A 12206-nucleotide genomic window follows, 5' to 3' on the forward strand; every position below is an offset into this window, starting at 1 on the left:
TCAGTTTCAATCTTAGTACCATGCTTCTTTCTTTATAGCATTTTCATAATTGTACCTATTTTATACTGTTATTTATTTATTGGAGGTACTGGGTTTGAATTCAGGGCCTTGAGCTTGCCAGACATGTGCTCTGCCACTTGAGTTACATCCCTAGTCCTGCATTTTCATAATTGTATGTACTTTATTACTTTAATTTAAAATATTTTATTTTTGGTGGCACTGGGGTTTGAACTCAGGGCCTCATGCTTGCTAGGCAGACACTCTTACCACCTGAGCCACTCCACCAGTCTTTTTTTGTGATGGGTTTTTTTTGAGACAGGGTCTCTCAAAACTATTTGCCCAGGCTGGCTTTGAACCACAATCCTCATGATCTCTGCCTCTTGAGTAGCTAGGATTACAGGTGTGAGCCACCGGTGCCCAGCTTAACTTTTTAAATTAATAAGAGTGTAAGCTTCATTGTGGCAAAGACCACATCTAAAATGAACTCACTGTTGTCCTGTGGTGCCTGGTTCAGTGTCTCGTGTGTAGTAGGAAGGAGATGAAGGTTTAGCGGGTAGAAGGATTTTTGTTGGCCTCTCAGATCATCTGATGCAGATAGGGCCCTCTCAGCAGGCTGTGTCTTATGGAGCTTGGTGTTTAAACTGGAGGAAAGAAGTGTTCCAGGGAGAAACCAGTAATTAGAGAAAGAAAAATCCAACTTCCCTGACACAGTGCACCCTGCAATTGTGAACCATTGGGATGTCCAGGAAATCCAAGTGAAGTCACTTTGAAGAATTCTGAAGAGCTGATGGATGGTGCTTCTGAGAAGAGTTCAGAGGAACTGATCTTCAAAGAGAATCCTCATGGAAAATGAGAAGAGCCCGAGAATTGGCCCCAAATAAAACTAACCTTTTCACATCCCTAGCAAACAAGGCTTCTGAGGGATGCAGGGAGATCAAGGAGGAGGGCAGGAAGGAGGAAGAAGCCCTGCCTCCTTAGATCCTGGCTCTGAGCTGCTTCATGTCCCCCAGCCTCCCTAGGTACAGGCCACTTCCCCTGGGCTCCATCTCAAGTTGAAGATGCTAACCCATCACAGTTTATGGGGGCACTGGAGGGCCAGAACTTCTAGTCTGGTGTCTGCTCTTTCTTTGCTTTCTTGTTTTGGGTTCTTTTGAGGCCTCTTTCATTTTGGACTGCAATGCACCAGAAAGCCTTACCCAGTAATATTTGGTTAAGTTGGGCACTGGTGGCTCACGCCTATAATCCTAGCTATGTGGGTGGCTAAGATTGGGAGGATTGAAGTTCAAGGCCACCCCAGGCAAATAGTTCACAAGACCCCATCTCATGAGTAAAACTGGACTCAAGCCGTACAGTGCCTGCTTTGCAAGCACCAAACCCTGAGTCCCACTTAAAAAAAAAAAAAAAAGATAATGGATCTAGGTCACTAGGATGGGTGTGCTTTAGGACTTCTCCCTTTTTTTTTGGGTTCCTCCACCTATCCATGGAGTCTTGCAGCTTGTTAACATCTCAGAGAAGTCTCCCTGCTCTTATAACTCAACATCTAAAAGGAGATGGGAGGAGCTAGCTGCTCTGGCTTTTCAATTTTTACTTTTTTTTTTTGGTGGTACTGGAAGCTTGAACTCAGGACCTCCCACTTTCTAGGCAGGTGCTCTATCACTTAAGCCACTCTGCCAGGCCTTTTTTGTGTTGTGTTTTCCAGACAGGGGCTCAAGAACTAGTTGCCTGGGCTGGCTTTGCACCTCAATTCTCTTGATCTCTGCCTCCTGAGTAGCTAGGATTAAAGGCATGAGGCACTGGAACTGGCTCTCATCTCACTTTTTATTTTTATTTTTTGGCGGCAGCGGGGTTTAGAACTCAGGGCCTCATGTTTGCTACACAGGTACTCTACCACTTGAGCCAGTCCACCAGGCCTTCATCTCACTTTTTAAAACACGTTCCCTTGCCTCCTGCTCTGTGGATACACTCACAGTTTACTCCTCATGAGTGTTCCCACTGTAGTGCTCTGCTTTTGCCAAATAAATGCGATCATTCTTGGGAGGCTATCTCCGACTGCTGCTCAGGTGGGCACTACTGACAGCTTGGGAGCTTTGAGGCAGCTTGGCTTGGATTCGCTTGCTCAGAGCTGTGAGTGACAGCTGAAGCCTGAGGCTGACTAGACTTGGGTTATCCTCTGTTCTCAAACCATAGCCCCGGGATGAGGAGGCAGAGCAGCTCTGAGGAGCCTCCAGAGGTAGCTCTCTGGACCAACCACTCCAAAGCCTGTACTCTTTGCAACCTTTAAATTACTGGGAGAGCACATGGTTGTGCCCCTGACCTCGCTGCCAGAACCCTGGAGGAGCTTGAAGTTTTGATTAACATCTTAGTTCTTTTCTTGGCTTAAATCCTGCATTTAAAAATGTGTTATTTTGTGGGCTGATGGAGTGACTAAAGTGATAAGAGCACTTGCCTGGCAAGCGTGAGGCCCTGAGTTCAAACGCTAGTACCATGAAGAAAAAAGTGTGCTGTTTTTAATTTTTGCATTTTTCTGTCACCACCCTAACATTTATTATGTACTATTTTTAAAACATGAAAACATTGTAAAGAATAACAAAAACATAAGGAAAATACAGTGAGTGTCAGTGTATCCACCACTCAGCTTAATAAATCAAATACAATCAATATTTAACAAGCCTGTTTTGGGCTGTCCTTCCCTTCACCTACCCCAGAAAGAATCACTATATTGACTTTGGAGTTTGTCATTTCCTTGCATTTTAATTGAGTCCCGTATTTCTTTCTTTTTCTTTTTGGTGGTACTGGGGCTTGAACTCAGGGCCTCCACCTTGAGCCACTCCACCAGCCCTTTTTTGTGATGGGTTTTTCTAGAGAGGGTCTGGTGGACTATTTGCCGAGGCTGGCTTCACACCTCCATCCTCCTGATCTCTGCCTCCTGAACAGCTAGGATTACAGGTGTGTGAGCCATGAGTGCCTAGCCATATTTCTGTCTTTAGTTTTTTTCTTAGCAGTGGTAGGGATGAAACCCAGGACCTTGCACATGCTAGGCAGGTGCTCTACCACTGAGCTACACCCTCAGCCTTGTCTTGTGTATTTCTAGTGGACATCAGGACATAGCTACCTATGTGAATCTCACTCACTATGGTTAAAAGCAAACTCAAGTGATTTCATTTATGTAGCACATAAAATGCACTGCATAAATCCATCCATGCATCCATCCCTCTATCCCTCTAGAAGCCTATCTATCAGAGGCTGGTCAAACAGAACACACTGGCAGTCTGTTTGCAACCTCTGGGATGCATTGAAGGTTAAGATGATTGTTTTCACATGCCTGGACCACGGATGTTTTTTCTACCTGCTCATTGGGACTTTCTCAATTTTCAACAGTGGAATACGGATTACTTTTAATACCCTGGGTCCAGCTCCCACAAGCCTCTAGCTTTTTTCCCACTTCCTCATTCCTCATCAGTGCACTGCAATTCTTCCCTTGTTCAGGTTCAGAACCCAAAAGCCATGTGTGACTTTGACTCGCCTTTCCTCTCCCAGCCTATCAGTCATACTGCCCCTCCTGGTGTTTAGGTTTACTTGATCTTCCCTGTTAGATTTTAAGTTCTTAAAGACCACAGACCTGGTCTTACCTGTCTCTATCACACCATATAGCTCATAAGCAGATAATCCAGAAATGGCTACTGGATTTAGTGTTTGAAGTGAAGATTTAGTCTACATCTTGCAACTATCACCTGCTTGAGAAATTTCCTCTATAAATAAGCAGTTTCTGTTTCAGGTATGGTTTGGCATGATATTTAAAACCTCACCTTGCCCCACCCAGGCCTCCAGCATAGAACCGTGCAGTAGAGGTGGTATTCAAATCTTTAGCCACAGTGCTGACACCCCCATAAGAACCAACAGTGTGATTGCAAGTCTTTTTTCCTCGATATTCTAGCTGCTGTCACTGCATTTGCTGGGTAATTCTTTTGAGATTTTGCTTGTCCTTCCATGCTGTTCTTTCTTTTGTTCCCTTCTTTCTTTGTGGGATCAAGTTCCAGATGGCTCAGCAGTGCTTCCAAAATGAGTATTTTGACAGCCTGCTGCACGCTTGCAAACCTTGTCACCTTCGATGTTCCAACACCCCTCCTGCAATGTGTCAGCGTTACTGTAATGCAAGTAAGTAAGAGGGCTTCAACAACTAGGCCTCAGTGTGACATACTCCCTATGACTCAGTTTATTCAGAGAATAAACATTGTCGGGAAGATGGGGAGATTTTTCTGAATCAAATGGAGAAAGGAAACAGCGATAATTTCGAAGTCTATAGGAACCAAGTATTCAGAACTGAACTCAATTTTATTCAACCTTGCTGGAGACACAGATTTTTTTTTTTTAAATCAGCTCTTCTAATTACCTGGTATTTAGAATTTCAAAGTCAATGCTGATGGATTAGAGAAGGGATGGCCAATGATTCCTGCTTGATGTGACGATTTCGTCTTCAGCTTATTATTTCCGGTATTCTTTTAATAAAGGTATGAGCACGGCGGCAAAGGCGACGAATGCTGTTCTCTGGGCCTGTCTGGGCCTCAGTTTGGTGTCCTTGGCAGTCCTCATGCTAGTGTTCTTGCTCAGGAAGATGAGCTGGGAACCTCTGAAGGACGAATTTAAACACACAGGTTGGTTTGATGGCGAATCTCTGAAAACTATTTCTGAGGGTGACTACTGTCAGTTTCATTTGCTTTTCTTTTTTTAGCATCCACTCTTCTGTTCTGTTAGAGCACTTTCAGGTGTGTGAGTGGACAGTTAGGCAGGAGAGTCTTCTGTCTGGCACTGTCACCTTTTGCAGCTCTCCTTACAATGTCAGCCCCGCCCCCTTCTTCCCTTGCTAATTAATTCTTGTACTGAAGTACTGCTGTTTCCTGGGAAAACATCTTTGACTAAAGTTAGCACATTGATTAAATGTCCTGCTACCAAAAACTGCTAGCTAGGTCTGCTATTGTCAGGAAAAAACACATTTGGCAAGATCTGGTCATGTTTTTAATACAAATACAGGAACTGTTTGCTGGAGTGAACATTTTACTACTGAAAAATGCTAGAAATGAATAACCAGTTGGTCCTGGATTGAGCAATCATCTTGAAAATAATTCCTTATCAAGTAGTGGAGAGTCAGTATCAGAGAAGTACACGTTCTACCCGAGGGCCTCTTCAGATGAAAATATTTCTGTAGCACTTTTGCCATGAGCTGATTCTTAAACACATGGCAGCCACTGTCCTATTTCTTATGCACTTATTTTCCAGTCTGAGCAGCCACCTCATTTGCTTTCCAAAGCAGTAGGAGGTGGATGACTGCTCCATAGAGTTTACTCATTTTCTTTTCCCCTTGGGATCTCATAGACAAGTGGAGAATGAATTTTTTTAACATAAGATAAAAATTGTATATATTTAAGTAGAACATTTTGATTACATATACATAGTGAAATGATAACTACAGCCAAGCAAATTAGCAGATCCATCTCCTTACCTATTTACCTATTCTTTTATTTTTCTGTACTGGGGTTTGAACTCAGGGCCTCACGCTTGCTAGGCAGGTGCTCTACCACTCGAGCCACTTCACCAGCCCTTTTTTTTGTGTGTTGGGTATTTTTGAGATAGGGTAACTGGGACTATTTGCCCAGCTGGCCTTGAACTATGATCCTCCTGATCTCTGCCTCTGCAGTAGCTGGGATGACAGGTGTGAACCACTGGTGCCCAGTCAAATTGATAACTTTTTTTTTGGTGGGGGGAGAGGGGCAGAGGTGGTACTAGGGCTTGAACTCAGGGCCTCATGCTTGCCAGGCAGGCACTCTACCACTTGAGCCTGTCCACAAGCCCCTTATCTTTTCTTATCTGGGGTAAGAACAGCTGAAATCTCCTCTTAGCTAATTTACAGTACCTACACCAGACATCCTGCCACACTGGAGATCTTGATTTATTCATCACATAAAACTGTTATATGCTATACTGTGTCCTCTGACCATCAGCCCCAAATTCCCCTTCTCTTCCCCATACCATCCTTCTACAGTTTCTAGAATTTACCTTATTTAGATTCCACATGTAAGTGAGGTCATAAGTATTTTTTCTGTGTCTGGCTAATTTCTAGCATGATTCAGATGTTTTAGAAGGTAAAGTTACATGTGGAATGCTGGGAAGTGGAAAGCGTCCTTTCACAGGTGCACAGTGGGGCACATAGGAGGGAGGCTCACTTAATACAAGTTTTCATTTGCTGCAAGGTGCTCTGAAGAGAAGCATCTTTACTTTCACGTTGCACAATGTCTCCCATAGGCCCTGACTTTGGTGTCCTGTCACATATGGTAACTTCTGTCACTTTCATGTGTGTGAGATAAAGCTAAAACCTCAATGTCTGCAAAGGCCAAATGGGTAACAGATGCACCTGCAGGGCCAGCTGGAGAGCCCATGGCTGCTGCTGTCAACTCCAGCCGAGTTTTTCCATGTTGCTTCTGTGTTGTCATACTTTGTTGTCTTTTCAGAGCCTTGATTTGTTTGAGAAATCTCTTGATTTTTAAATGCAATCAGCAGAAAACAAACAAGCAAACACTTAAAAACACTCCAAACCAAGCTTGCTGTAGAGCCCCTTGTGGCCTGGGGTCTGTTAGCCTATGACTGCTAGTGCAGGACAGGCTCCATCGTCTTGTGGTGCTTTCAGTCCCGAGGTGCACTAAGACTGTCCCTAGAAAGCTTAGGTTCATGTTTCTGTTTCTGTGCCATCAGGATCAGTTCTCCTGGACGTGACTAATGCCAACTTGGACAAAAGTAGGGTGGGTGAAAATGTGATCCTCCCGAGAAGCCTGGGGTACACAGTAGAAGAATGCACTTGTGAAGACTGTGTCAACAGCAAACCCACGGGTGAGGCTGACCATTTCTTTCCTCTCCCGGCCATGGAGGAGGGTGCAACCATTCTTGTTACCACGAAAACCAATGACTACTGCAAAAGCCTGCCAGCTGCTTCAAGTGCCACTGGGATAGAGAAATCAATTTCTACTAGATGATTCATCTTTTTGACCGTCAGGAAAATAAGATGTTTCCGATTTCTTCACGATAACCAAGTTTATCCATTACTGACACAGCTTTTGTCCTTTAATTCTGGAAATACTTTATATTAGACATGCTTCCCTATCTTATTGTTGGGGGCTTATCTGGAAAATTCTTTGTTTTCATGAATAAATTCTTGACTCCTGGAAACAACCAACCAACCAGCGCAGTCTGTAGACCCCCATTCTCACATTTCTGTGCATAGACCACTTTTTTCTTGTATACACATTTAAGGTTGCTTGGATTCTTAATTGCTAAAGGAAAGAAAGCAAGGATATCCAGTGTACTTTTGTAAATAGGAGAAGCCTAGCATCGGCCATGCTAATTCAGCACACAGTGCACAGTTGTTTCTAGGCCTTGTGGACTTCAAGCTAATGAAGGCTTTGGGCATTAGAATTATACGAATAAATGTGTAATTGCACACGGTGGCTAAGGTGAACTAGGTACTGGTTTCAGTCCAAATGTGGTGTATGTCACAGTAATTATAGATAACACTTTATAGGTTTATTGCTATCCAGGGACTGTTACAAGTGCCTTATATGTATTACTCATTCAATGTACTAAGGCACTGGCAGGCAGGTGAACCACTATTAACTCTATCTTACAGATGACAGAAACTGATCAGAGCAAAGTAATATTAGTCTTGAGTCTGTTCTACTATAACTGATTACCTGAGACTGGGTTTAATGCATATAATTGTTTTTTTTGTGGTACTGGAGTTTGAACTCAGGCTTCACACTTACTTGGCAGGCAGTTTACTGCCTGAACCATTTCACCAGCCCTGGGTAATGTATAAAGAACAGAAACTTATTTTCTCACAGTTATGGAGGTTGGGAAGTCCAAGATGAAAGTGCTGGTGTCTGTTGAGAGCCTTCTTGCTGTGTCCTCATGCACTGGAAGATGGGAGAGGAAGAGACTGAAGCCAGTGTGAAGTCTCTTTTACAAGGGTCTTAATGCCATCCATAAGGGGCGCACCTTCAATGGGCCATCACCACCTCTCAATATTATCACTTTGGCAACATCTGAATTGCAGATGGGACACTTTCAAACTACAGCAGTGGCAGAGTCAGGATTTAAGCTAGACAGATTCATAGATTCTTTTTTTTCCTTCTGCCCATCGATTTCATTCCATTCTATTTCTGACTTCCCCATCTCTTTGGTCTCTTATCTTGGTCCTTACTGGGCGAGGGCTCCTTTCCCAGGCTTTATGCAAAGGACCTAAGGTCTTATGGAAAGGCAATGTCACAGTGGGTACCATCTGGTCATCCATTGACTTTGGTCATTGTTAAGATGCCTACTGGCACCACAGATGGACCCTCAAAGTCTTGGGGCTCTGAGGCTTTTGTGCACAATTGGGATATGGGAACTTTTTGCCTATAAGGGCTCTCATTCCTCTAGTTTGTGTCCTCCCAGACTACAGGAGACAATATGGTAATAGTGGTTAAAGGATTAGTTCAAGGAACCAGATTGCCTGGGTTTGAATCCTGACTCCTAGGCAATTACAGACTGTGGGTAACTAGGGGAAAGTCACGTAAAGACTCTAGGCTTCAGTTTCCTTATCTGTAAAATGAGGATAATAATAGCATCTGCATGTCACATTGTTTTAAGGATTAAATGAGCTTAGAGTTCATTTACAGGGTTTCTAAAACTGCCTGCTTTGTAAGTACTTGTATTCGTTGCTATTATAGTTATGTGTATTGTTTGGTCCTGCTGAGGTCTGGTCTCTCCCCAGGGACAGGTACACACTCCTTTCCTAGTGCATGGCCTCAAATATCGGCCCCAGCTTCTCACAGGCTCCCCCTCTCCATTCAAGCTCCTCAATGAGTATAGATTTTTTAAAACCACATGAGCTATTGACCTTAAACTTTTGATTCCTACAAACTGATCCTGAGGAGAAAGATTTACAATACTACTATTGGTGGTTGGTGGTAGAAAACATACAGCACAATGGACAGGAAAACACTTTTTCTGTGCTCACATTCAACATAGAGCACTTCTAGGATCATGGTGTGGGGTGTTCACCAGGCACTAAGCAATCCACAGCCAACACTTTCATCATCTACCTGAGACAGTGTCAGATCCCACAGATGACATGCCTGCTCTCCAACACCAATTGAAGGTTCCAGGCTGTGACTTCTGCCCCACTGGCTGTAACTGGAGTTTTCACCACCTCCCCCTTCCTCAGGTTCAGTAATTTGCTATGACAGTGCATAGAACTCAGGGAAACACTGCTTCCATTTCTTGGTTTATTATAAAGGATACCAGTGAACAGCCAGATGAGAGGGCGAGGTATGGGGGAAGGGCACAGGGCTTCCATACTTTCTTGGCACCATAAAGCAGAAGCCACACCAATCTTGCAGTTTAAGAGGTTTTATCCATCTTACTTTCCAGTTAATTTTGGGAGTGGGACTGAACACTCTACTGTTTGATCATCTCTCTCTGGTGAGCAGCCTACACTACCATCAAGCTAGCTGCCACTTACCAGCACAAACTCAGGGTGACAGAAAAGGCTCATAACGAATAATGTGCCTTCTCATCTTTCCAGTCTCTCATGGCTCCTGCACACAGGTGTATTTTGACAAATGTAATCACGGCACACCAACTTCTCAGCGTGGGCTTTCTCATGTAATTATCATCACTGGCTTTCTCCCACATTTGCAGTCTTTCCAATCAGCATTTCTAACTCCTGCAAGAGGTCACTTGTGTGCTAGGCATGATTTGCTCAGCTATTGAACAGTTGGGCTTTGGTACTTTCCACTGTGGAATCAAAATGGACACTGACAGTGGGGTGCTGAGGCCTGTGATCCTGGCTACTTGGGAGGATCAACTTATAAAAGATGGGCATTGGGTTGGGGTGTGGCTCAAGTGATAGAACGAATGCCTGGCAAGTGCAAGACCCTGAGTTCAAAGCCCAGTACTGCAAAACAAAAACAAAAAACACTGAGACCGAAAGATCTCTGAAAGAGAAGTTTACTGAGGTATTAGGGAAGCCAGCCAAAAACAAAGCACTTGTCCTGAGACAAGTTCTCTCAGTCACCAGCAAGTTGCAAGGCTCAGAAAAATGGCCACTGGGACTAAAAAAGTGAAGTATTTTATAATGAAAACTTGGGGAAAGAAGAAATAGTTATTTATATTGACCTGAGGTAGGATAGATGAGGAGACAGGCAAATTACTGTTTTTTAATAAATATTAAAAGGCTCAGACTCAGACACAGGACAGAGGAAGTAAAAACTGAAAAGCCAGAACAGCAAGATCCCTTCCCACCTCCTTTTAGATTTTGAGTTATGAGAACAAGGAGACTTAAAGGGGCTGTCTGCATCTGCCTTCTCCTTCCAGATGTTAAGAAGCTACACGGCTCCTTGAAGAGATAGAAGCAGGAAGAGTGGCAAAGGCAAGTCATAAAACTTACTTCCTGCCCCTACATTTTGAGTAGGCCTAGAGCTGATCTCCATGTTTTAGCACTCATCTTAGCCACCACTGTCTATGAGTTGCTAGACTTATTCCCTCAGTTCAGAAAGTGTAAAGTAAGAGCCACCATTTGGAGTCTTTACTCCCATTTCCTGCATGGGGAACAGGAAATGCCCCATCCCCCATTTCTCTCTTCCTTATCCTGCTATACCGAAATAAATCCTTGTAAAAGCTACAGCCTTGTGAGACTCTCTGTTGAGAGACACCTTGAAATTCTTTTCATGTTTGTGGATCTCAGGTACCTGTGATTTTGTGTGGAAACTGGAAATCTAGGGGAAACCCCCTCACCCCTCATCCAGTATCAGGATTATCTTTTTATTGATACAACAGCTGAGAACTCTTATTGCCACTTATCCCCTATGATAACTAACTTTGTAGAGCATTCTTCTCTAAAGAGGTCTGGGCCTTAGCAGATCTTTTCCTTAGAGGTAAATTCTTGGGGTGTGGAGTGGGCTGGGTGGGAGATGGAGGGCATAAGTGGAGATTATGTGCTCAGAGGTAAAGTAGCAGGGAGACCCCTAGGGCTGTGGGGCCACAGAGAACCAGGCTGCAATTCTGGCTCTATTTCCTAGTGGGGCTCGGTCCTTGGTATTACAACTATAGATCAAGATTTACCCATGGATCAACTGAGTAAGTCTCGGTCAGCAATAAAAAAAAAAGAAAAAAGAAAGGAATGAATTATCTATAGATATCTCCTTAAATATACACGAGTCTACAGATTTGCAACATGAAATATATTTTTTCTCTCTGGGAGTGGGCAAAACAAATTGGGAAAACACTCTTTTCTTAGTCCTATTTTTTTTTTTTCCTAGACAGGGGCTTCATACATAGCCCAGGCTAGCCTTGAACTCGCGATCCTCCTATTTCAAATTCTTTCCTCTGGCCTGCGAGGTCCTCCCACTATCTCTTGTCTCACTTATCCTCATGCTTCAGCCAGCCAACCCCTCCAGACTTGCACTCGTTCCTTCTGGAATACCTTTCCTGGGGATCTTCCTGGGCCGACTCCCTCTGATTGTATCCAGGTCTTGGCCCCAAAGTCGCCTCTTTAGCGAGGCCCTCCGGGATTGCTCATCTGCAGCTTTGGCTTGTTATTATCAATTATTATAATTTTTGCAGTACTGTGGGTTGAACCCAGGACCTTACACATGCTATGCAAACACTCTACCACTCGAGTTCTGTTTTTGAGACACGGTCTCGCTAACTTTGCCCAGACAGGCCTCGAACTCGCGACCCTCCTACGTCTGCTTTCTGTGCCCAGCACGCCTGGCTGCACTTCTCTCATTTCCCTCCCCGCTAGCATCCCTCTTCGGAACTGTATTGTCCGCTTACTCGTGGCTTCCTCCGCTGTCTGACGCCGGGACAGAGGAGTAAGGCGCAAGAGGGCGCGGAAGCATTTACCGCTGAGCTGGGACCAGCCGCGACCTCCGCCACCCGCGCGTGTCCCCTCACCACCGCCTTCACGCCCCCGCCGGCGTTTGTGTTTACGTTCCGGGTCAGGGGGCGGGATCTGGGCGGTGGCGGCGCTCTACTTCCGGGGCGGGTCCGGCGGGCGGGCGGGCGGGCGGGCGGGGTGGGCGCGCTGTCTCCCGGCCTGTGTGGAGCTTGGCGGCAGCAGACGCGGCGGTGGCGGCGGCACGGCGCAGGCACCGGTCCCCGGAGCGGCATCATGAGCG

At 44.8% G+C, this 12206-nt stretch overlaps 2 protein-coding genes, 1 long non-coding RNA gene and 1 other non-coding gene across 9 annotated transcripts in view; 2 read left to right on the forward strand and 2 right to left on the reverse strand.

The window, feature by feature from the left end:
• Positions 1-211: 211 nt before the first annotated feature.
• On the reverse strand, positions 212-285 carry Trnaa-agc (transfer RNA alanine (anticodon AGC)). Its single transcript has one exon. It is a non-coding gene; the product is annotated as a tRNA-Ala (tRNA).
• Positions 286-3835: 3550 nt separating this feature from the next.
• Tnfrsf17 (TNF receptor superfamily member 17) lies at positions 3836-7212 on the forward strand. The gene is made up of 3 exons (XM_020167237.2): positions 3836-4155; positions 4509-4652; positions 6745-7212. The coding sequence occupies exons 1-3, from the start codon at positions 4038-4040 to the stop codon at positions 7020-7022; spliced, it is 540 nt and encodes a 179-aa protein (XP_020022826.1). The 5' UTR covers positions 3836-4037; the 3' UTR covers positions 7023-7212.
• On the reverse strand, positions 4314-11996 carry LOC141418494 (uncharacterized). Of its 2 annotated transcripts, none has more exons than XR_012443140.1 (2): positions 11863-11996; positions 4314-4627 (listed from the first exon to the last, which is right to left on the reverse strand). It is a non-coding gene; the product is annotated as an uncharacterized lncRNA (long non-coding RNA). The 2 variants fall into 2 exon arrangements; XR_012443139.1 differs by having other exon boundaries at positions 4314-7958.
• Positions 11997-12108: 112 nt separating this feature from the next.
• The window catches only part of Snx29 (sorting nexin 29), a 459033-nt gene continuing 458935 nt past the window's right edge, over positions 12109-12206 (forward strand). For all 5 annotated transcript variants that reach the window (XR_012443245.1, XR_012443246.1, XR_012443247.1 and 2 more), the window contains exon 1: positions 12109-12206. Coding sequence is in view for 1 of the 5 variants with exons in the window: in XM_074060013.1 (XP_073916114.1) it covers positions 12200-12206 (7 nt within the window). In the remaining 4 variants the exon portion in view is untranslated.

Source organism: Castor canadensis, chromosome 17 (assembly GCF_047511655.1).
Source record: "Castor canadensis chromosome 17, mCasCan1.hap1v2, whole genome shotgun sequence".
Classification (NCBI taxonomy): Eukaryota; Metazoa; Chordata; class Mammalia; order Rodentia; family Castoridae; genus Castor; species Castor canadensis.